This window comes from Macrobrachium rosenbergii, chromosome 10 (genome assembly GCF_040412425.1).
Source record: "Macrobrachium rosenbergii isolate ZJJX-2024 chromosome 10, ASM4041242v1, whole genome shotgun sequence".
NCBI classification, from domain to species: Eukaryota; Metazoa; Arthropoda; class Malacostraca; order Decapoda; family Palaemonidae; genus Macrobrachium; species Macrobrachium rosenbergii.
The window spans coordinates 63,865,346-63,890,755 of NC_089750.1; the positions used below are offsets into that span (position 1 = coordinate 63,865,346).

General features: G+C 41.0%; 1 protein-coding gene across 10 annotated transcripts in view; it reads right to left on the reverse strand.

Moving 5' to 3' along the window:
- LOC136842708 (uncharacterized) overlaps positions 1 to 25,410 on the reverse strand; it is a 45,465-nt gene that overhangs the window by 1,629 nt on the left and 18,426 nt on the right. For 6 of the 10 annotated variants that reach the window (XM_067110405.1, XM_067110408.1, XM_067110402.1 and 3 more), the window contains exons 6-10: positions 11,191 to 11,265; positions 7,371 to 7,550; positions 4,707 to 4,900; positions 3,968 to 4,104; positions 3,203 to 3,327 (exon numbers count right to left, since the gene is read on the reverse strand). In XM_067110405.1, the coding sequence (XP_066966506.1) occupies positions 3,203 to 3,327; positions 3,968 to 4,104; positions 4,707 to 4,900; positions 7,371 to 7,550; positions 11,191 to 11,265 (711 nt within the window). The remainder of the gene's footprint in view (positions 1 to 3,202; positions 3,328 to 3,967; positions 4,105 to 4,706; positions 4,901 to 7,370; positions 7,551 to 11,190; positions 11,266 to 25,410) is intronic. The other 4 variants (XM_067110412.1, XM_067110410.1, XM_067110407.1 and 1 more) reach the window with 1 other exon arrangement.

The following is a 25,410-nucleotide window of genomic DNA, read 5'->3' on the forward strand; positions in this document are numbered from 1 at the left end:
GAAGACTCCAAAGCTGAGGACAAGCTTGCAACCTGTGTGGCACTTAAGGAACATCTTGCAGTGTTTCCTGATAAGGTAGTAATATGCCAGCAGTATCTTATGTTCCAATGTGGTCACCCATCCAAGCAATGATTACAAGATCCAATACTGCTTATCTTTGCTGATTGGACAAAAAGTGGTGTTTTCAACATGGTTTGGTCACTGACTGAACAATAAATACTTAATGCGGTCTACATACAATAATACATATAATATAAACTGGACCAGTACTTATGTTTGACAAGGTAACAAAATCAGCTTGTTAATACCGAATACAAAACAATATAAACAAGTCAAAAATGTGCCGAAGTTTCTTCGGCACAATCAGATTTTCTGTACAGCGTACAATGCTGTATGAAACTCTCAGCCATGGCCCATGAAACGCTCAGCCAGCCATGGTGGGTTAACTTTAACCTTAAATCAAATAAAAACTACTGAGGCTAAGGGCTGCAGTTTGTTAAGTTTGATGATTGGTGGGTGGATGATCAACATACCAATTTGCAGCCCTCTAGCCTCAGTAGTTTTTAAGATCTGAGGGCAGACAGAAAAAGTGTGGACAGACAGACAAAGCCATCTCAACTTGAAGTTAACCTAAAATTAATCTGAATGATAAATACAAACCTAAACTACAATAAAATTGACCACTTACTAACTTCCAACCAGAAATAAACTAACTAGCTTAAAGCTGGTAACTAGCTATAGTTAACAGCAACAAATTATTCACATGAATGTGTAAACACCCAGAAAAGAGACTTACAACAATTCTCCTTTGAAAATTACTGTCTGGCAATACAGTGAAATCCTTCCAGGCAACAAAGGGGGAAACCTGAAACTAAATGCTAAAACCTACCATTCTCCCAATAAAAGTGAAAAAGTTGAAGGATGAAATGATATAATGATTAAAATAATAAAGAGATTAAATAAAGGTAACCCTTTAGCACAATCAGCTAATTCTAGGGATCTCTGTGATCTGCCAACACACAAGCAGACACACAAGGAGTAAGAAAGTTATTCACTGGGAATCTGGTGATTTTCATGTGCTTGGACAGAGCTACTGTTTGCTGCCAATCTTCTTTCTTCAAAATAAGACTAATGTGTATGAGAATTCATTTGGTAAGCAAAATGGGTAATATTACAGTATAACTACAGTAATGGGTCTGTTGTGAAACAAACTATAAATACATCACAATTCACTTAAGCACAACTAAGGAAAAGACACAGAAATCACCAGTAACTGGGTACAAAAGGTATTTACTTCAAAAATCCTAAAGTACAAAAGTTAAAAGGGACAGTTTATCAAAGCAGTGTCAACACAGCAATCACCATCAACCTTCCTCACTGTACCAGTAACTGGGAACAAAAGGGATTTTTTTTTTTCTTCGTTTTAACGTGCTTTTTCCCATTTTCTATATGGGGTAAGTACGATGCCTTCTTTACGAAGGACTTTGACTTGGTGTTGGGGTAGGCCGTAGCCTCGATCGGCTGCCCTGCCTGACATCGCTTGTGTATGTGTATTGTGCCAATCCCCAGCTCCCTTTCTCCCAAGCAGCGAGGAGAACTGGGCGGGTAGGTCGACAGTTCGAGGCGTGTGAGGTGTCTGTTATGTTTTTAGAAGATGTTGGAGTGGCTTTTGTTTTATGTGTGTATTAGTCTGTTACACCCATTTGCTTTCAGCAAACCTATCCGTTGATTACATACGTAATCCCGGGGTGTCTACATGGATAGCAAAGTGTTCGCCTTCGCTGACCAGTCGGCTGCGGATCTGAACCCGCGCCACGGACCTCTACGAATGCCTAGGCCGCTGCTCTACCAACTGAGCCACCGAGGCTCTTAACTGGGAACAAAAGGGATCTACTTCAAAAATCCTGAGGCACAAAAGTTAAAAGGGACAGTTTATTAAAGCAGTGTCAACACAGCAATCACCATCAACGTTCTTCACTGTACCAGTAACTGGGTACAAAAGGAATCTACTTCAAAAACCCTGAAGCACAAAAGTTAAAAGGGACAGTTTATCAAAGCAGTGTCAAAACAGCAATCACCATCAACCTTCTTCACTGCACCAGCAACTGGGTACAAAAGGGATCTACTTCAAAAATCCTGAGGCACAAAAGTTAAAGGGGACAGTTTATCAAAGGTGTCATTAAATAATTAGACACTATCTAGAAATATTAAAATCTATTCTTATGCACATCAAATGAAAAACATCCAAAGTCTGGAGTGAAAATACGTCAAATTGTAAAAAACTTCTCAACATAAAGTTCAAAACAAAAGCTGCACTGCAACTAAACTATGTTATGGCGTAGCAGTAAGAACACAAGGTGTGCCATTTACTATCACGAGGTCATCCCTTTGAGAATTACGTGTTTTGACTCAGTGATCTAGTTGAACCACCTAATAATAACTGCCACTTGCCAAAATGATTAACATACCAAAAATTACTCAACAGTGTTAGATGCACTGTTTAACAGCTCTCATAACTGTGCTTTTATATGAGAGACTAGCAGAATACTATAACATACAGGTTACAGTATGTTGAAATAAAGTTGTCCCCCCCTCAACCAACTATAAATGCTAGTACCATTGTTTGATTCACCAGTTTTGAAATTCTAAGGTTTAAGTGTGTAGCAATTCCTGAATGGGTTCAACTCCCTATGTAACAAAGAAAGGTGAAAGTCATATAAACGTACTACAACATGAAAGTGAAAAAGCAGCAAGCCGTGACGTATCTGCAAACACCACAGTATATGAATCTCTCACAGTGAGCATACACTTGAAAATAATTATAAAATCTAATTATAAAATCAAAAGTGATCATAACTATCCTTCCTTAACGACAACACATTAAAAGAGTTTATTCCAGTTTTCATATTTTACAAATTTCTATAAAAATATGCCACGAAACACCACCGACAACACTTGAGTAATACAGTACATTAAAAAACGACAAACTTATAGCATTACTGTGATTTTGTAAAATTGTTTGCACGTAAGCTACATTGTCAATATACAGTATATCAATCCTAAACACTGTCAGAAACCAAACCATAATAGCACTTATATGGTACATAAATTAAATGAATAGAAGAATGAACACACTGCAAATCTCTTTCAAATAAAAATTATATGGCAATACTGACTACTTGTTGAAACAACTCATACGTACCACGGCCAATCTATTACAAAATTCTTCTGGAGTTATGGCAGCAAGATTAAGATTAACGATGACAATATTCGTATGAACATCGTCAGGTTTGCAGGTCACATTCTTACTCCCAGTCCCACTAATTGCTGGAAAAAATTAAAACTTTTATAAAATTCTAGAAAGCATTCACTCTATTTCAGTGAAAACTAAAAAGGTGAATACAAATCATAGCAATGTTACAGCATACCCAAATTCCATTCTCATGACAATATGTGAGATGTTCAACTTAAAAAAACTTTGCATTTCCCATATTCTGACCCAAGATACAAGATTCCTTAAATCAGGCTAACTAGGAGTGAAACAGCAATCTTTTCCAAGTACGAAACTTCTAAGCACTATCCCACACACATGCATAAGTTCCTTCTTGTTTATGAGACAAAATCATTCATATCAAGCTTCTAGCCTCTTGAGATGTACAAACACTTGCCTAAGATGACTGACTAATGTTCAAAAATCAGCACAGCAACAATGAAAGAAATTCTATAACCGCTATAATTTGTAAAAGGCAATAATTCAATATAGAGCAAACAATTTTTGCCAAACATTCAAAACATGGCAAAGATAAAATCATTATTAAATTTGTGTAATATGCAAAAAAACAAAATCCAATTCATTTCCATTAATTAATTATACTTCATATATCACTGGCACTAAAATTGCATGTGTTCTTTTGGTACTAAGCATTGCTCCATATGTACAAGAATCATTTACATGTGCAGTTCTCACCTTCTGCCAAGCATTTGGCGTGCATGTGGTCATCTGCTAAACGTTCTACCATGTTATCAAGGGCATACAAGGCAGCAGCTGCTAGCATGCCAGCCTGCCTCATACCACCTCCAAGGACTTTGCGTAAACGTAGAGCTCTGAAGCAAATAGCAACCTTAACTTAATTCTAAATACATATTACTCTAGTTTCACTGAAATTCTAAATACATATTACTTTGTTCTCACTTAAATCCTAAATACATATTACTCTAGTTTTCAGCTTAGTGGTCTTATCAAACTACTGAATACTCCTAAAATCCCTTAATTTTCTGATAATGTTCATGGTACCAACTGTGCCAACATTTTTCTAATTATCCTGAGGAAATATGTTGAAAATTACAAATGATGTTCAACTGAAATGGCTAAAAAATTTCAGTATACTCATGTACAACAACAAAGGTAACAGACGCCAGCATTCAAAATGAAGCCCAAGTAAAATCAGTAGCTAAATTTTTGAAAGACTGACTTTGAATCTTTGAGACAGCCCATGCAAATGCTTATACTTGCTAAATCCCATTAATGTTATTTCAGAAAATACCGAGTTGTATATACAGGAAAAATTTTTATATTGCCTCATCTTTAATTTCTTGGCATAACACCATATGCTGCTTATAAAAACAGAAGCTCTTGAGACACTCTTTAAAATGATACAGCAAGCAACGCGGGAGTAAGAGTATCTCAACTTTAGGATCACACTTACTTTTGTATAAATTCTTCGGAACCAACAATGACAGATCCAACAGGAGTGCCAAGACCCTTGCTAAAGCATATAGATGCTGTGTCACAAGACTGGAGAATACGTTCTGCACTAATGCCACTAGCAATCACAGCATTCATCAAGCGTGCCCCATCTAAGTGCAAGGGGAGTCCAATTGAGTGGGCAATGCTACCTACCTTTGATGAATAAAAAGAAAAAATAAGAAACAAATAGTAGTCCACTATGGTTAGGTCAATAATTTATCAAAACTTGCTTGTACTGTACTTATAAATCATTTAAATAAACAGGATGTTAAGTCACAATTGCTAATTTCTAATAATATACAATAAAAAAGATACACAATAAAAAGATATATAAAATATTAAAAATTAGTAAAAAAAAATCTCGTACATCATATCTGTCATCTCTTAACTTTAGCGTAAGGAGCATGAGTAGGGGATGGGGGAGAGAGGAAATAATCAGACTCTTAATTCTAGATCTCTGCCAGAGACACTGTACTGTACTGCAGAAAGCTTTAGTTTTTTCAAAAAGACATATACAACTACAAACTAAATCATTAATTTTAAAAGTGATGAAATTCTATCACTGAGATGATGATGACTCTATGAGTATTACAAACATTCCAGAAAGTACTTCATGAACTTACAAAACTGCTTACTCTCAGGACATACAGAAACTGTTTAAAAATCTAAACGAAGGTGTTGAATTACGATGAAGGTGGTTAAAAGTTTACTTCAAGTCAGTTCCAATAACATCTAATTTCTGTTTCCATCTATAAGTACTTATCTTCATTCATCTACCTTTGCATGAACTGATCCTTTAAAATGCAAATCTGAAAATCCTTTCAGTGAAAAATCCATTTTTTTAGGCAACTTTTGTTTCCGAGAAATGAATAATTATTTTCAAAAAATCCTTTCATGATTTTTAAATCAGACTCAGTAGATCTGACCAAGTCTTTAACCTAAATTAATTCAACAGTGGTGGTTAACTGAAGAGTGAGAAGGGATGCTCTATCACAGAGCATCCCTTCTTTCACTCATTACTTTATATTTTCTATTGGTGTATTTTAACTGGGTCTCCAGTTGGTTATGACTCGATTGGATCCTTGTTGACTGACTGCAAATTGCTGACCGGGCATGCCATCACCAGGATCATAAGTGGCATGTCAAGTTTCTCCGTCAAGTCCTCCCTCTTCCTTAGTGATGTACTATCCATCTTTCTTATTAGCTCTGAAGCCTAGCTTTTCCTCAACTCCTTGTTAATTACTAGTTCCTAAACCAGGCTTGGGAAACACAGCAATAACACCCAAGACATCATTACAGGGGACCTGGTATTCTGTACCCTGGTTTTCATGGTTCCCATCCTCAGATGACCCAAGGCACATTTACTGGGTATTGATGCTGCTGTTCAGCAAATTAGCCACAATGTTTAAAAATAATTAACAGATAAAAGTAGTACACAGATTTACAATTAAAAGGACATACTTGTAGTTTAGAACTGTCCCCTTCCTGTGCTGGTAGGAAATTACTGATAAGCATTCATAAATTATCCAAGTTTGCACGTAGCATATGAACACAAAATGAGGTGCAGTCATATGCAGCAAGATGTCATGTGATCCAAATATCTTTACTGACACATATTTATTCAAATATCTTTACTGATTATCCAGTCTCAGACCATGGAAATAACCACCATCATAAGATTACACTGTTGTCAGGAACCAAAGAAATTGCCAGCATTAACAGAAGAAATGTTCTGAAATATCAGACTTGTTTCTTATCGTTACACCAGTAAAAGTTAAGTATACCTTAGTTTAACCAGACCACTGAGCTGATTAACAGCTCTCCTAGGGCTGGCCCGAAGGATTAGACTTATTTTACGTGGCTAAGAACCAATTGGTTACCTAGCAATGGGACCTACAGCTTATTGTGGAACCCGAACCACATTATACCAAGAAATGAATTTCTATCACCAGAAATAAATTCCTCTAATTCTTCATTGGCTGGCCGGAGACTCTAACTTGGGCCTAGCAGAGTGCTAGTCGAGAACTCTACCGACTTGTCCAACAAGGAACTGTTACGCCAATAAACATCCAAGGAATTACCTAGCTGGATATACTTCCTTCAGCTAACCTTTTGTTTATTTCAGCCTCTTTTTTAACCTATCCATCCAATTCCTTAAAGCTTAAGCCTTCAAGCAAGGCCAACAAGATCCTTTACATGCGACTAGTGGTCTCTATACTGATTCATAATAATTGCACACACACTATGATTATACCAATAACAATGTTGAAGTTTTAATGGTCCAGTGAGTCACTTAACTAACCAATCCTACAAATGGTCCAAAGGATTTAGAATGGAAAAAAACTGGCATAAGACAGACCTTGGACAGACAGATGAGAAGAAAGCAAAGGTATTGGATTAAAATTAATGGAAACAATAAAGTAAAGGTGACAAGATGCTGCAAAGAAGTACAGTATAGCAATGACTTTAGTATGCTGTTTAAAACACGACAGGTAGCACTCTCCCATGGGATTTAATATCACAAAATCTATATCCCATGTTTCTCAATACCTGAGATCTAAACCTAAACAGTTTTTATATGAAAATAAAGATAAATATTAAATCTAAAAATTATCATAATTACCTCATCAATCCAATGGCAGGGTAAAACTTTTCCCCCACAAACATTGTGAGTATTTTCAATACAGACCAAAGCACTTTTTGGACAATGAACATCGGCATCTCTAAAACGACTGAGTATTTCTTGGGAATTGAATGTTCCATCGGAAGCAGTTGGAATGATATGAGGCTGGACACCGCCTAGCTAATTAAAGAAATAAAAATTATTTTTTTCATTAACAAAAGTGCATTATCTTCACTTTTACAACATATGGTATATAAAGCTAAATTAAAACGATGTACCTCAAAAGCATTTTCAATTGACAAATTAATGCATGCATTCATAATCAAATTATTTCAGTTATAATATACACACAAAAGCTATCCCCTCCTCAAAACTACCACTCCATTATGAATACAGTAAAGTCAGCTATAACACATTTCATTATGTGGATCACTTGTAAGTGCTAATTACTAGTCAAAAATCATAAGCAAAGTGCAATGAAACAAAAAATGCATAGCACAATCCTTATTGGTAAAATGTAAGACAGGATGAGTGTTTTATGAAACAGATCTAAATTTTTCAAACAAACCCATCACTCATATCAGCCTGCTTTCATGGTCTTCAAGTATTCCAGGCACTGGAGTCCTTTTCCCAACCAAAAAAAGAGCAGTTGTAGATCAACACATGTATCCTAGGTACTGATCAATAACCTTCCTCAATTTTCATGTCATCTCATTAAGAGGCTGCAAGATATCAGTAGAATTGGGAGGGGAGGGCTATTTATGTGGGCGATGAGCTTGTAAAACCTTCACTCAAATGCAGCAAGAAATCAAAATTGAGAGGTTCAAGCTGCTGAATACTCCAGAATGCTGACTGTAACCTGTAGCATCTACAGAAAGCTCTTGAGGACAAAGGAAGTATGGGACCCAAAGCTCTGGAGGGTATATGAGTTGAATGACACACTACATGGGTGTTAAACAAGGTGCTTGCATATATGTAAATGTTGAATGGATCGAGATGCTTGCATATGTGTAAATGATGACTGGATCGAGGTGTTTGCATATCTTTAAATGTTGGAGGATCAGGAGACTGGAGGTTGGAGAGGTCCTTCATCACCAAGACATTTTTCCATCAAAATATTGGAGAGAAGCTAATCACCACCTGGACGATGACCAAAATGGTGTAGAATGCAATTAATGATAACATAAGAAAACTGAGGAGAAAAAAGAAAAATAAGTTGAATGAAGTAAAGATGATAAGCTTCAGGCAATTCTAGAGTGGGGAAACAGTCTGGCAAATTCAGTTCAGTTCAGCTGATGACAAGAGCTGCAAACACATGAAAAGTTGGGCAGAGTACCTGAGGATCTACAAGGTATTGAATGTATGTATGTATGTATGTATGTATGTATGTATGTATGTATGTATGTATATACTACTGCTCTTCTTCTGTCTTTAGACAAAAGACTGCAGTATCTGCAGCATTTAAAGACCACAAATGTAGGTTGTATTTGAGAGATGGGTTTGTGGTGAGACATGGTCTGGTTAAACTATTAAACAATAATTATACTGTAGGGTGAAACAACTGACGTTTCCCACTATATGGCAACCATAACATATAAGGTAGTCTGCCACAAGGAATTTTTTACCCCATTGTCAATACACTGGCTTACTAGGGATTTATTTCCTCTAGTTCAGCACGTTGATTATCACTGTACCAGATCAATAATCAAATGAAGTACAATATGTCTGTTAGTGTCTCTTAACTGGCAATTATTTAGCTACATATCAATTACCTCATAAAGAATTCTTTCTTCTTACATACTAAAAGCCCTTTTGTCAACAAGTTGAATAGAAAGTAAGAAAACTAGCTGAATGCTTAATTCAATTTCATACTGGGAAATATGGTTTGTCTATATATCACATAGCTTTTCATCCATTCTCTTCACTGAAAAACCTTTTTTCCTCTTTTAATATTCCCACAGAGCTAATCCTCATGAAAACATCAGGCATGAGTACATCAGTCATTGATAATGTCTTTTACATAAAGTAGTTTTTTGACTAATCATATTTGATAAAACTTAAAAAATTTCTCATGTTTGTGGTTTTTCCCAAATTATTTCATTTTTACAATGTGGAATAAGAAATAATGTCTCTTGGTATGCATCAACTGGGTGTGCAGGCAAGGAATGTCTGAATGAAGTGTTTCAGTCTACTCTCTTGTATAATTCATAAGAACAAATGTACATAAAGAGAATCACTAATCTACAGTATATTCCAAACGGTATAAAAATGAAACCTAAAACTAATTCAAATGTAAGAAGAAATAAATTATGAATATTGGATAAAGAACAATACTTTTGTCATGGCTTCTCTCTCTCACTGACACAGCCACAATCTGTAAATCTATGACAATGTGATCTGCTAGGTTACATTGCTTTCTTTCATTAACTCTATATTCTTGTAACTGTCCAATTCTTGTGACTGTACACAGTATGTTGCCTTAACTAGTGTGTTCCTTACTATTTATTACAATAGGATAAATGTGAAGAGGGCCAAAGAGTATTCATTGCTGTCTAGGTGGGGAAAGATAGGAAATATCACAAACACTTTGAGAAACATTACAAATACAGTAAACCCTCAAAGATCTGGAGTAATGGTGGAGGTAGAACTAGGGCTGCCTGTGGATCTTAGCAAAGTTTTACAGTAGGCTTGCCCATGGCTTTCTAACATATGATATAAACCTATAAAACAACTTTTCATTGGTTACCTCCCAGTGAAGTTACATTAATAAAATTAACAAAAAATACAGATTTTACTTCAAAATTAAAATGTTCAACTTTTTCGGTTTAGCTACACGAGAGAGCAAAAATAAGTTTCTATGCAACCCCACTTTCTAACAATTTCTGTGCTTGCTGTTCTTTCAGTTTCTTTGAACATGCACAATGAAATTCTACTACAAGAAAGTACTTTTCCGCCAATTATTTTTGCCTACTACTTAACTGTTTCTATCTTTATATGTTTTAGCCTTAACTGAAAATAGTGGCAAGTATATACTGAATTATTTGTTAAAGTTCATTCTTATTACAATAGACTTTTCTTTCATTACTTTTCCATAATTATTTTTGCCTACTACTTAACTGTTTCTATCTTTATATGTTTTAGCCTTAACTGAAAATAGTGGCAAGTATATACTGAATTATTTGTTAAAGTTCATTCTTATTACAATAGACTTTTTCTTTCATTACTTTTCCGCCAATTATTTTTGCCTACTACTTAACTGTTTCTATCTTTATATGTTTTAGCCTTAACTGAAAATAGTGGCAAGTATATACTGAATTATTTGTTAAAGTTCATCTTATTACAATAGACTTTTTCTTTCATTACTTTTCCGCCAATTATTTTTGCCTACTACTTAACTGTTTCTATCTTTATATGTTTTAGCCTTAACTGAAAATAGTGGCAAGTATATACTGAATTATTTGTTAAAGTTCATCTTATTACAATAGACTTTTTCTTTCATTTTCTTATAATCATCTTTGGCTCTAAATTAAAAAAAAAAACACAAACACTAAAAATGTTTGTCCAAATCTCTGAACAAATCTCAAATCAAGGAGAGTTTACTAATCTGACTAGTATTTCAATTTTCAGTTCTGAGGTGGATATTTTACACTTGTTAATTTTCTTTTAAACAAATCTTCATAACAGTAGCAATTAAGAAGATCAAAGATCATAAAATGGAAAGGGTGAAGCATATTTAATATAAATAGTGTTATTGCTGACTGAATTGTATTTCTAATAGTCTAAAAGCACATAATGGACAATACACATTCAAATCCCTTACTCGACTGAGGATATCCTGGGAATTGAATGTTCCATTGGGTGAGGTGGGAAGCATATGAAACTGAACACCACCGAGCTAACAATAAAGAAATGAAAAACTGAATCAGATATATTAAAGAACAATCAGAGCCATATGATCTCTTAAGTACATTAACCAATCTGTATTTCAACTGCTTTTCCACTGCTTATACAAAAGCCTTTAAAATCTATTCTAAAACAAGCTTAATGTTTCTAAGCATACATACTAGAAATTTCACATGCTTTAATCTATAAATAAGAGTGAAACACACCATCAAGAAGTCAAAATATTCTTCTAACCCTTAAACGCCGCCTGGACGTATCGTACGTCGACTAAAATGGTCTGTCAGGTGCCGAGTGGACGTACGGTCGTCGACTACAAAAAGTTTTTTCTAAATATTCGTGGAAAAATAGTTATAGGTCTAGTTTGCGAAAGATTTTAAATCACACGCCTTGAGGGATGCTGGGAGTTCATGGGTCACGCTGTTGTTTTGTTTACAAGCGTTACCCAGCCGCGCATGCGCGAATTTCTTTCTTCTCACACTACAGAGCATCAGCAACGCATCTCAGAAATTCTTTCGTCACTTTGTTGTAATTTTTACACCGTTTTATATTAGCTGTTACATAAAGTTTTATATGTGAAAATGTGTGCAATTTCATGTAGAATACAATAAAAAACAACCCATGGTTGTAGCTTTTATAAGTTTTGAAATATTTTCATATAAATCACGATGTGCAAAAATTTCAACCTTCAGTCAACTTTGACTCGACCAAAATGGTCGAAAAACGCAATTGTAAGCTAAAACTCTTACATTCTAGTAGTATTCAATCATTTACCTTCATTTTGCAACAAATTGGAAGTCTCTAGCACAATATTTCGATTTATGGTGAATTTTTGAAAAAAACTTTTTCCTTACGTCAACGCGGTAACTCGGCCGAAAATCTCAGAAATTCTTTCGTCACTGTCGTAATTTTTACACCGTTTTATATTAGCAGTTACATAAAGTTTTATATATGAAAATGTGTGCAATTTTGTGTAAAATACAACAAAAAACAACCCATGGTTGTAGCTTTTATCAGTTTTGAAATATTTTCATATAAATCACAATAAGTGCCAAAATTTCAACCTTCGGTCAACTTTGACTCGACCGAAATGGTAGAAAAACGCAATTGTAAGCTAAAACTCTTACATTCTAGTAATATTCAATCATTTACCTTCATTTTGCAACAAATTGGAAGTCTCTAGCACAATATTTCGATTTATGGTGAATTTTTGAAAAAACTTTTTCCTTACATCCGCGCGCGGTAACTCGGCCGAAAATCTCAGAAATTCTTTCGTCACTTGTCGTAATGTTTGCACCGTTTTATATTAGCTGTTACATAAAGTTTTATATATGACAATGTGTGCAATTTCATGTAGAATACAACAAAAAATAACTCATGGTTGTAGCTTTTATCAGTTTTGCAATATTTTCATATAAATCACGACGTGCCAGAATTTCAACCTTCGGTCAACTTTGACTCGACCAAAATAGTCGAAAAACGCAATTGTAAGCTAAAACTCTTACATTCTAGTAATATTCAATCATTTACCTTCATTTTGCAACAAACGGGAAGTCTCTCGCACAATATTTCGATTTATGGTGAATTTTTTAAAAAAACTTTTTCCTTACCTCCACGCACGATAACTCAGTTTAAAATCTCAGAATTTCTTTAGTCACCTTGTTGTAATTTTCGCACCATTTTATATTAGGCCTTACATAAAGTGTTATACATGGAAATGTGCGCAATATCATGTAGAATACAACAAAAAATAACTCATGGTTGTAGCTTTTATCAGTTTTGAAATATTTTCATATAAATCACGATAAATAGAAAAAATTCGACCTTCGGTCAACTTTAACTCGACCGAAATGGTAAAAAATTGCAATTGTAAGCTAAAACACTTACAGTCTAGTAATATTTAATCAATTACCTTCATTGTGCAACAAACAGGAAGTCTCTAGCACAATATTTCGATTTATGGTGAATTTTAGAAAAAAATGAAATTTTTATGATAAAATAACGTTTCACTTATACTTACCCGGTAGTTACATATAGCTGTCGTCTTTGACGTCACGGCAGTATTCAAATTTCGCGCTAGCGCTATCGTTACAAAAGGTGATCCTCTACCCCCGCCCTCTATCGGGTATCGGGAACCGTCCCCAAGAACACGTCATAAGTTTTTGCCCAACTGCCCAGGTGAGGGGAGGAGGGAGGGTTATGATTATGTAACTACCGGGTAAGTATAAGTGAAACGTTATTTTATCATAAAAATTTCATTTTCACTTATACAACTTACCCGGTAGTTACATATAGCTGATTGGCACCTTGAGGAGGTGGGGCACTGGCAGCTAATAAAATTCTTGGAATTATCTACTTGCAACAAGTTAGACATAGGTTCCTTACCTTTAAAGGTAGCTGACTCAGTGGTTACTGCCTCTGTAGTCTGCTGGCCTTTATAATGTGCCGAGAGGATATAAGTGATCCGTGTGTCGGACACAATAAAAACAGTACCTGCCGTAGAGAACATGGCTGCGTGCGGACAAGTCTGATGCCCTTGATCAGGCGCAGTACAACGAACAACAAAACGAGGGATCACCTAACATTACCATAAAACCAATACCAAAGATTAAAAACTGGAAGATACTAACACATCATGTATCTCCAGGCAACCTTAAAAACAACAACCCCAACACCAAGGTGAAAATGTTAGTTAAGGAGCGGACTCCTTTTCACCCTCCCCAACACCGTGTCAGTCGCAATAAAGGGCCCCAGCGTACTGCACTCTTCGAAAACAGTTTGCACGTCCACTAAATAATGCGATGCAAACACTGACCTGCATCTCCAAAAGGTGGACTTAACCAAGTCCTTCACAGATAAGTTTCTGCTAAGGCTACAGAAGTCGAAACCGCTCTAATCTCGTGGATGCTTTTACCTTAAGAATACTCATCTCGAGTCAGCACACTGCTCATGAGCTTCTTTTATCAGGCTTCTCAAAAAAAAGAAAGGGCATTCTTAGAGAGAGGCCTAGAAGGATCTCTAACCGAGCACCAGAGGTGGTCATTGGGACCTCTGAGCTTCTTCGTTCTCTGAACGTAGAACTTGAGAGCTCTCACAGGGCAGAGGTACCTTTCGGGTTCTTCGGGACCGACCAATTGGGAAAGGTCCTTAATTTCAAACTCTCTTGGCCAAGGTCTAGACGGGTCTTCGTTCTGGCTAAGAAACCAAGAGTAGACATACATACTGCCTTCCCCTTAGCAAAGCCTACTCTTTTGTCAATCGCATGTAGCTCACTTACTCTCCTGGCCGTAGCCAGAGCTACCAAAAAAAAAGAGTCTTTTTCGTGAGATCCTTCAAGGAGATGTTCGCCATCGGTTCAAAGGACTGAGACCGTAACCATCTCAGCACTACGTCAAGATTCCACGCCACTGGTCTCTTCTGGTCTCTCTTTGACGTATTAAATGATCTAATCAGATCTGAAAGGTCTTGACTCAAAGACACTTCAAGACCCCTATGTCGAAAGACCGAAGCTAACATGGCTCTATACCCTTTAATGGTAGGTACAGCAAGCTTTTTCTCTCTGTGGAGGAACAAGAGAAAATCGGCCATCTGGGCTATAGACGTCGAAGAAGAAGACATGCCTTCTCTTCGACACCAGGACCTAAACTGTGTCCACTTCGCCTGGTAAACATTGTCAGAGGATTCTCTTCTTGGCTTCGCGATAGCTTCCAAGCCTCTCTTGAAAAACCTCTCTTTCTGATGAGTCTCCTGACAGTCTGCAGGCGACAAGATGAAGAGCGGACAAGTTTTGGTGGAACCTCTGAAAGTGCGGCTGTCTGAGTAAATCTGGTCTCTCTGGCAGAAGTCTCGGAAAGTCTGACAGTAGGTTTAGAAGGTCCGGGAACCACTCCTGGACGGCCAGAATGGAGCCACCAGAGTCATCCTTACATTTCGATGGCTTGAGAACTTCGAGATGACTTGCCGCAGGATCTTGAACGGGGAAAGGCATACAGGTCCAGGTCCGACCAGTCCATGAACATTGCATCCACGAAAAACCGCTTTGTTGTCTGGAACTGGAGAGCAGTAAAGGGCAGCCGAGTCGTTTTGTCGGTTGCAAAGAGATCTATGAGCGGACGTCCCCATATCTTCCAAAGCTCCTCGCAAACTAGGGGATGTAAAGTCCACTCGTTGGATAGGACCTGGTTCTTTCTGCTGAGAAGGTCCGCTGCTACATTTTTCTCCCCTTGAATGAATCTCGTTACTAGTCTGGTCCCGATCTCCTCCGTCCAAACTAGTAGCTCCTCGAGGTCTCGTAGAGGACCACGCAGTGAGTGCCCCGTTTCTGAATGTATGCCAGAGCGGTTGTGTTGTCCGCCTGGACCAAGACGCATTTGCCTTCCACTTCTTTTTGAAAGGCTAACAGGGCTAAGTGAACCGCTTTTAGTTCCTTTTCGATTGATATGCCAGTTTCTCTCTTCTCTTTGCCACTGGCCCGAAACTTCTTTTGTCCCCATAGTCGCTCCCCAGCCCTTGTCCGAGGCGTCGGAAAAAGAGTTAGGTCTGGGTTCGGAAGCTGAAGAGGAAGTCCTTGTGACAGCCTTCCTTCTGACCTCCACCAACGGAGGCACTCCTTTATCTTTTCCGAAATGGCGAATGTGAAGGAGTCCGGGAACTGTTTCCTGGGCCACTTCTCTTGCAGGTAAAACTGCAGTGGTCTCAGGTTCAAGCGCCCCAGTTTTACAAACTTCTCCACTGAAGTTAAGGTTCCCCACGAGGCTCATCCATTCGTTCATGGAACAAATCTTCCTCTGCAGAAAGTCGTCGATCTTCTGCAGGCATGAGGCTATCCGTTGGTTGGACAGAAAAAGCCTGAAAAGTCTGAGAGTCCAGACTCACTCCCAAATAGACAATCTGCTGACTGGGAGTAAGGCAAGACTTCTTCTCGTTGATAATGAGGCCTAGAGACTTCGTTAATTGAAGAGTCTTTGATAGGTCCTCCAAACAGCTCTCCCTCGAAGCAGCTTTGAGCAGCCAATCGTCGAGGTACATGGAAACTTGAATTCCTTCCAGGTGAAGATGTCTGGCTACTGACAACAGGACCCTTGTGAAAACTTGCGGGGCTGTCGACAGACCGAAGCAGAGGGAACGGAACTGATAAACCTGTCCCTCGAAGACGAACCTCAGGAACTTCCTTGAAGCTGGGTGTATCGGGATGTGAAAATAAGCGTCTTGGAGGTCTATCGAAACCATCCAATCCCCCTGATGTAAAGACGCCAAGACCGACTGAGTTGTCTCCATGGAGAATTTTGTCTTCTGAACGAAGACATTCAACGCACTCACGTCCAGGATGGGTCTCCATCCCCCTGATGCTTTCGTAACCAGGAACAGACGATTGTAGAAACCTGGAGATAGAGGGGCATGAAGCAGTTCCATCGCTTCCTTCTCCAGCATGGCTCGGACTTCTGAGCGAAGGGCGTCTAGTTTCGCGGAGTTGTGCGAGTACGCCTGTAAAGAAACTGGAGCCTCCACTAAAGGAGGTTTGGAAAGGAAGGGGATGGCATATCCTTCTTTTAAAACTTGGATCGTCCAAGGGTCTGCCGAGATCTGTTGCCACTCTTGCCAGAACCTTTGCAGTCTGGCTCCTACAGCTGAATGGAGGACAAAAGGTTCATTTCTTCTCTGGGGCCGTCGAGGTTCTAGGCGTGGCTTTGCCTTTTCCTCTGGCCCTGCCAAAAACACGTCTAGAGGGTCTTCCTTTATACTGTCCATAAGAGAAAGCGGGGACGAAACACCGCAAGACAGAAGCGGTAGAAAGCACAGGTCTCTTCGCTTTCTTGGCAGACTGCGACAAAAGATCCTGGGTTGACTTCTGGGCTAACGCCTGGGAAATTGCAGCAACCAACTCTTGCGAAACAGATGAGCCTTGTTTAAAGGAGAAAACAAGAGAGCCGACTTCTGGCTTGAAGAAACACCTTTTGCTAGGAAGGAGCACCAAAGTTGCCTCTTTTTGAGAACCCTGTCGTAAATAAAGAGGCCAGTTCTACTGCACCGTCGCAGATGCCCCTATCCATGCAATCCACTACTCCTACCACATCATCCAAGAGCTCGGAAGGAAGATTAAAATCCTTAATCTTCCTGGCTAAGGCCGCAAATCGCCCAGTCCAGGAAGCTCACTATTTCAAGAGTCCGAAATACGCTCTTGAAAACTTGATCCAGTTCGGAGGACGTAAAGAAGACCTTCGCAGAATTAAGTGCGGTCCTCCTACTGGCATCCATGAGACTGGAGAAGTCCCCTGTGCGGAGGCAGCCACACCCAGGGAAAACATTTCCCCAGTCTCATACCAACTCCGATTACGGAAGGAACGACTTAGGAGGGGGAAGACAGAAGACGTTCTTTCCAATTTCCCTCTTCTCGGCCAGCCAAGCATCCATCTTCTTAAGGCCTTTCTTCGCCGAGACGGACAGGACAAGTTTGGTAAAGTCCGAAGAAGAAACAGAAGCCTTGTCCCTCTTGTACTGGGACCCAGGAGACGGAGGAGCCGCAGGCGAGAACGAATCAGGAAGTTCTCAATAAAGAACTTCAAGAGCTTCTTGTAGGAAGAGAGTTGCGGAGACTTCTCCTCCTTACACTGCTCCTCTAAGCCCGAGAGGAGTTCGTCAGAAATTGGGGATAAGTCCAGCTGGACAACATCTTCATCCAAGTCTCCTTGAACTGAAACTTGAGTTACACGAGCGGGGGCTGGAAGGCTCTGACATATTCTTGCTGTGTCACCGAAAGAGTTTGAGCCTGTTGAGGAGCCATCGGGCGCCAAAGGAGGCGCAGTTGATACAGCAACCAAGGTGGCGCCAAAGGCGGAGCCATCCGGTACCATTAACGACAGGAGGCGCCAATGAAGGCGCAGCGCGGCGGCGCTACCGAGCGGCAGACAGAGTAGTCGAGGCGGCGCCGCTGGTATCACAGGAGGCACCAAAGGAGGCGCAATCGGCACAGCAGCCAAAGGTGGCGCCAACGGAGGCGCAAGCGGCGCGCTACCGAATTACAGAACGAGGAGTTGAGGTGGCGCCGCTGGCATCGTAGGAGGAGCCAAAGAAGAGACTTGATTTTTAGACAAAAGTTGTAAAATCGAGTCCAAACGGGCGTTAATTCCGTCAATCACAAGCTGTTGAGGTTCATCGAATGCTGGAGCAGGCGCCACAGGAACAGGAGTCACAGGAGTCGCTGGCGCCAAAGGAGCAGGCCTCTCAGATGTAATCGTCTGATAGGGAGGATCAGCCGAAAACGAATGAGACGAGTCCGACGAAGAAAGCCTCTCCGGTTCTGCCCAAAAGCTACAGGAAGGGGTAGGATCCTCCAGAAGAGCCTTCTTCTTAGGAATCTTCAATGGTGAAAGCAGACGAGACCTCTTCAAAGGTCTAGAAGCGTCGCCAAACGCCAACCTCTGGGCGGGGAGGAACTCCAACTGGATCCACTCGACACTCTCCGCTCCTCACCTTTTAAAATGGTGAGGGCCAGCAGCCTGGGAAGCGGCAACAGGACTGCTTGAGGGGGCAACTGCTGGGAGCAGGTCCCACTCACCTCCTTTCGGGCTTTCGGCATGCCTTCTCCTGGAACCTGGGAACCTGACAGGGGCCTAGACCTGGGAGCGTGAATGGGCCGAGAAGCTACCTCCTTCACAACACTTACACAAGGCACAACACTTGCATTATCACTGCGGTCTACTAACCGCTGCAAATTGTCCCCCATTTTCTGCATGGAAGACATAAATGCATTAAGGACTGACACGGTATCAGGATTGGGAGAAACGGTGTCCGGGTAGGTAAAACTACAGGAACTACAGGGGAGCAGGGATAATAGGGTTTACTGAAAACCTCTTGACTACCTCCTGACCTCGAAGACCTAGAAGAGGCCTTCCTAATCCTATCTCTTTCTAGCTTCTTCATGTACTTCCCCAAAGCACTCCAGTCAGACAAAGTTAGAAGTTCACACTGTTACAAGTCAAATCAGCAGAACATTTTTGCCCCCTGCATGAAAAGCACGAAGTGTGCGGATCTAAACTAAGCTTAACAAGCCTGGTTTTGCAGCCTTTGCTGCAAAACCGGATACCACTAGAACCAGAATCAGACATAATAGTCTAACTAATAATAACTCTCAAGCAATAACTAGCGCCAGCAAAAAAACAACAAACCGAGTACTTCACCAAAAAGGAATTAGAAGTTCGAATTGTTGAGAAATACTACCAGCAGCAGAACCGTATTACCGGTTCGGCACGGCAAAAACTAATGACGTGTTCTTGGGACGGTTCCCGATACCCCGATAGAGGGCGGGGGTAGAGGGATCACCTTTTGTAACGATAGCGCTAGCGCGAAATTTGAATACTGCCGTGACGTCAAAGACGACAGCTATATGTAACTACCGGGTAAGTTGTATAAGTGAAAACTTGTTTTTACGTCCGCGTGTTACAAATTCATGCATCATTTTGTGATAATATTTTCTCTGTGTTGCTTTGATCGTTTTACAATTTGTTATATACCAAAATCATCGCAATTTAGTGTACAATACAACGAAAAAAAAACTCATTAGCTTTAACCGTTTTGCTCACAGCGTGATTTGTATACAATTATATATGAAATTTTTTTTTTTGCGGTCATATATTCCAATATTTATATATGATAATGTTATTTTTTTTCATTTCTGATGGTTGCATACTAAACTTCAGGCAATGACAAAAAAAGGAGCCAAAAATGAACTCTTAATCTTAAAAACTAAGTGTGCTGTGATTTTTTGAAAAAAACTTTTTTTCTGCTTCGGCGCTAACTCCCGAACGCCGCCGGCATACGACAGACACTTTTGTAAATAGAGGCTCGGCGTTTAAGGGTTAAACAACAATTAGGTTTCATTAATCCAAAGGCCAGACAGACCCCTATCCAGAAAAAGAATGAGCCCCACCATACCACCAGAGCAAGGCCATGTCCTTTAAAGGTAAAATGACAAATCTGTATTTTTCTTAACATAAAAAAATCATTTACCCAGAATATAAGACAACAATACACATCAAATCAATGTACCTAAACAAATGGTAGGCTATGTTTAGATAGCCATCACAAAATATTATAATCTAAGGAAATAAAAAATACAACAAAACATGCCCCTGTAATGACAAATCAACATGGAGGGGAGGGGAAAAGCAAAATTTTAACATAACACATCTAGGTTTTGCAGCATTTGTAATGGGAAAAACAAACAAGAAACTAAATTGTTCACTTGAGAGATGATCATTTTTTTATGATTTAGGAGGTAGCAAACCTGTACTCATCAAGAATACTAGCACATAATTATCAGTTATATGAACATAACAAAAATATTGAAAAATATCCTACCCCAATGAAAAGAGGTCATCCTTCTTGGATGAAGGGAGTCTAAGATATGTGTGCTTATGTAAGTACTTTCATGAGAAATTATAAGAACTAGAAAATATTGTCATTAGGTAGGCCACTGGGTCTAAATATCCGACTCATAGGGCTGTCAAGAACTGGAAACATTCACTAGAAGGAAATAGTTAAATATCGCAAACAGCGATTTTTGCCGGACAACTGATGAAAATGATATTTTATTAATAAAATAAAGTTTGTTCATACTTACCTGGCAGATATATATATATAGCTGTATTCTCCGAAGGACCGACAGAAATTCAAAAACTTACGACACACGCAGTGGGGCCAGGTGGTTAGTACCCATTCCCGCCGCTGGGAGGCGGGTATCAGGAACCATTCCCATTTTCTATTCAGATTTTCTAGTGCCACTGTCTCCTGAGGGGAGGTGGGTGGGCACTATGATTATATATATCTGCCAGGTAAGTATGAACAAACTTTATTTTATTATTAAAATATCATTTTGTTCATGAGACTTACCTGTCAGATATATATATAGCTAAATTCCACCATTGGAGGTGGGAAGAGACAGAATAGGATTTAGGAAAACAAATATATGTAGGCGATTGACGCTTTGGTTCCTTACCTGTTAGCATAGCTGACTTCGTGATTACTGTCACCCAAGCCTGCTTCTGCTTTACTAGAGTCTCCAGCAAGGTAGTGACCTATACAGCTGGAGAGTTCTAGATGATCTGTCAACGGGGGCAAGACCACAATGTGACTAGACCATATGACCATACTATGAGGGCAAACGACACTAAAACAACCACCTGACCAAGCCTAGCTACGTCATGATGCCATAACATAAGCTAAGGACTGGGACGTCCACCCCCGGTGGCCGACCCAACAACCATAAAAAACACCATAACCAAAAAATAAAAAACACTCCTAACCATTTTCTACAGGATAGGATGAGTGTCGCTCTCTGCCCCCAAAATCGCATCTGCAGAAACGTAAGGCCCTAGCGCACAGCAATTCTCGTAAGACATCTTCACGTCAGTAAGGTAGTGCGAAGCGAACACCAAATTGCTTTGCCAAAAAGTGGCCCCCAGAATGTCACTGAGAGACATATTCCTCTGGAAAGCCACTGAGGTAGCAATGGCTCTCACTTCGTGAGCCTTGACTTTCAAAAGACTCAAGTCACTGTCTTGAACGTCGGAATGTGCGTCTAAAATGGTGCTTCTTAAAAAGAATGCCAGTGCATTCTTAGACAGAGGCAAATCTGGTCTCTTGACAGAGCACCACAGATTGTCCGAAGGACCTCGACTTTCCTGAGTCTTCTGCAAGTAAAATTTGAGAGCCCTGACAGGACACAGGATTTTCTCTGGTTCTTGTCCAAGGATTTCCGTCATACCCTTAATCTCGAAGGTCCTGGGCCAAGGGGTAGACGGGTTCTCGTTTTTTGCAAGAAACATAGGGCTTAGAGAACATACTGCATTATGGCCTCTAAAACCTATATGCTTACTGATAGCCTGAAGTTCACTAACTCTATTCGCCGTCGCCAGAGCAGTTAGGAAAATAGTCTTTCTAGTCACGTCTTTGAAGGTTGCAGAATGTAGAGGCTCGAACCGACTGGACATAAGGAATTTCAGAACTACGTCCAAATTCCAGGAAGGCAGCCTTGGCTGAGCCACCTTAGTGGTATCGAAAGACCTTAAAAGATCGTGAAGGTCCTTGTTGTCTGTTAGGTCGAGGCCTCTATGCCTAAAGACCGCTGACAGCATACTTCTATAACCTTTGATGGTAGGTACTGCCAGCTTTTGTTCCTTCCTTAAATAAAAAAGGAAGTCGGCTATCTGGGACACAGAGGTCGTGGTTGAGGAAATCCCCTTGACCTTACACCATCTCCTGAAGATGGCCCACTTCGATTGGTACACCGCATTGGAGGAGGCTCTCCTGGCGCTGGCGATAGCCCTAGCCACTGGTCTTGAAGAACCCCTCGCTCTGACCAACTTTTCGATAGTCTGAATGCAGTCAGACTCAGAGCGGGGAGGTTTTTGTGGTACCTCTCGAAGTGGGGCTGTTTGAGAAGATCGACTCTCATGGGAAGCGTCTTTGGGAAGTCCACTAGGAATGTCATGACCTCTGTGAACCATTCTGTCGACGGCCAAAAGGGGGCGATTAACGTCATCCTTGACCCTTCCGAAGCCGCAAACTTCCTGATGACTTCCCCCAAGATCTTGAAGGGGGGAAAGGCATAAAGGTTCAGACCCTTCCAGTCCCAGAGGAGGGCATCTACTGCTACTGCCCCTGGGTCGAGCATGGGAGAGCAGTACAGAGGCAGCCTTTTCGTCCTCGACGTCGCGAACAGGTCTACCAAGGGACGTCCCCAAAGCTTCCAGAGCTCCTGACATACCTCTTCGTGCAGGGTCCACTCGGTCGGAAGAAGTTGTCGCTGCCGACTGAGAAGATCCGCGCGTACGTTCTCGACTCCTGCCACAAATCTTGTGAGCAGCGTAATCTGCCGAGAATGGGCCCACAGCAGGATCTCTCTTGCAAGCAAGAACAGGGATCGAGAGTGAGTACCTCCCTGTTTCTTGAGGTACGCCAGGGCTGTGGTGTTGTCCAAGTTGATCTGAACCACTCGGCCTGAAACCTGATCTTCGAAGAATTGGAGGGCTAACTGAATCGCTCCCAATTCTTTTTAGATTGATGTGCCAGGACACCTGTTCCCCTCTCCAGGTGCCTGACACTTCCTCCCCTAGTGTTGTTCCCCATCCCAACGTGGACGCGTCGGGAGGAAAACAACACTAGGTCGGGTTCTGAAGATAGAGTGAAACCCCTTCTGCCAACTTCTGGGATCGGGCCACCACCTTAGGTGGTCCTTGGCAGAGAGAGAGATCTTGAGAGTCTCCTCTAGGTCCTCCTTGTTTGCCCAGTTCTCCACAAGGAAAAACTGGAGGGGTCTGAGATGCAGTCTCCCCAGGGAAACAAACTTCTCCAGCGATGAAATGGTCCCCAGCAGACTCATCCATTCCCTCACTGAGCATGTTTCTTTCCCCAGGAAGGCCGAAACTTTGTCTAAGCAGTGCTGCTGACGTTCCTGGGACGGAAAGGCTCGAAAAGCCACTGAATCCATCCGAATCCCCAGATATACAATGGACTGAGAAGGGATCAGATGTGACTTTTCGAAGTTCACCAGAAGTCCCAGGGACTTCGTCAACTCCAACGTCGTATGCAAGTCCTCCAGACACCTCTCCTCCGACGATGCTCAAATGAGCCAGTCGTCCAAATAGAGCGAGATCCTTATGCCCACTAGGTGAAGCCATTGCGCCACGTTCCTCATCAGTACCGTGAAGACCATCGGTGCCGAACTTAGTCCGAAGCAAAGAGCTCTGAATTGGTAAACTTGTCCCCCCAGGACAAACCTCAAATACTTCCTTGACTGATGATGAATGGGGACGTGAAAGTAGGTGTCCTGGAGGTCCAGCGAAACCATCCAATCGCCTGGTCTTAAAGCTCCTAATACCGACTGAGACGTCTCCATCCTGAACTTCTCCTTCACTACAAAATGGTTCAGTTTGCTGACGTCCAGAACTGGTCTCCACCCTCCCAACTGCTTCGGCACCAGGAAGAGCCGATTGTAGAATCCTGGGGAATCCAATTCCAGGACTTGCTCTATGGCTCTCTTCTCGAGCATCTGGTCGAGCAGATCGAAAAGGATCTGTTGCTTCTCAGGGTGGTAGGAGGGCGACAGATCTCTGGGTGTTGAGCACAGTGGTGGAAACTCAAGGAACGGGATCTTGTAGCCTTTCTCGATGACTTTGAGGGACCAGGAGTCCGTCCCTCTTGCTCTCCAGGCTTTCGCAAACAAAAGAAGCCTGGCTCCTACTGGTGTCTGGAGGTCCGGTACATCATTTCTTGCCCCTAGGATTAGAAGGGGCTCCGCCTCTGGAGAGGCCTCTTCCTCGAGGAAACGACTTTGAGGAGGAAGCTTTACCACGAAAGGGCTTCTGCCTCTTAGAAGCTTGTCCTTGAGAGGAAGTGGACGGGACATTTGAACGTTTGGAAGACTAGGCAAGGAGGTCTTGAGTAGCCTTCTCCTTAAGGCTGGAGGCGAGATCCTTGATCAAGGACTGGGGGAAGAGATGGCTAGATAGAGGGGCAAAAAGCAATTCTGCCCTCTGCAAAGGAGAAACTGACTTAGCCGTGTAGTTACAATAAAAGGCCCTCTTTTTCAAGAGGCCCGAGCAGAAATGAGCAGCCAGTTCATCCGCGCCAGCCCTGACGGCCTTGTCCATGCACGCCAACACGCTGGACAGCTCCCCCAGACTGATCGAGTCAGGACTTTGAGCCTTCAAGTCCAAGGCCCCCAAGCACCAATCCAAAAAGTTAAAAACTTCCATCGTGCGGAAAAGTCCTTTGAGGTGATGGTCCGTCTCTGAAAGTGTCCAAGCCACCTTTGCGGAAGAAAGGAGGGCCCTCCTTGGAGCATCGACCAAACTAGCGAAGTCTCCTTGGGAAGAAGAAGGAACTCTGGAACCGACTTCTTCTCCTGTCTCATACCACATTCCCGCCTTTCCGCACAATTTAGATGGAGGCAGGGCAAGGGAAGTCTTGCCTTGTGTCTTCCGATCGTCCATCCAAGAGTTGACCTTCTTAAACGCTCTCTTGGTAGCAAGCGACGTCTTCATTTGAAGGAATCCCGGCGATTTTCTCACCTTCGAAGAGGCTAACTGCGAAGGGGGAGAGAGAGGGGCAGAAGGCTGAAACTTATCCGCAAACAAGTCCC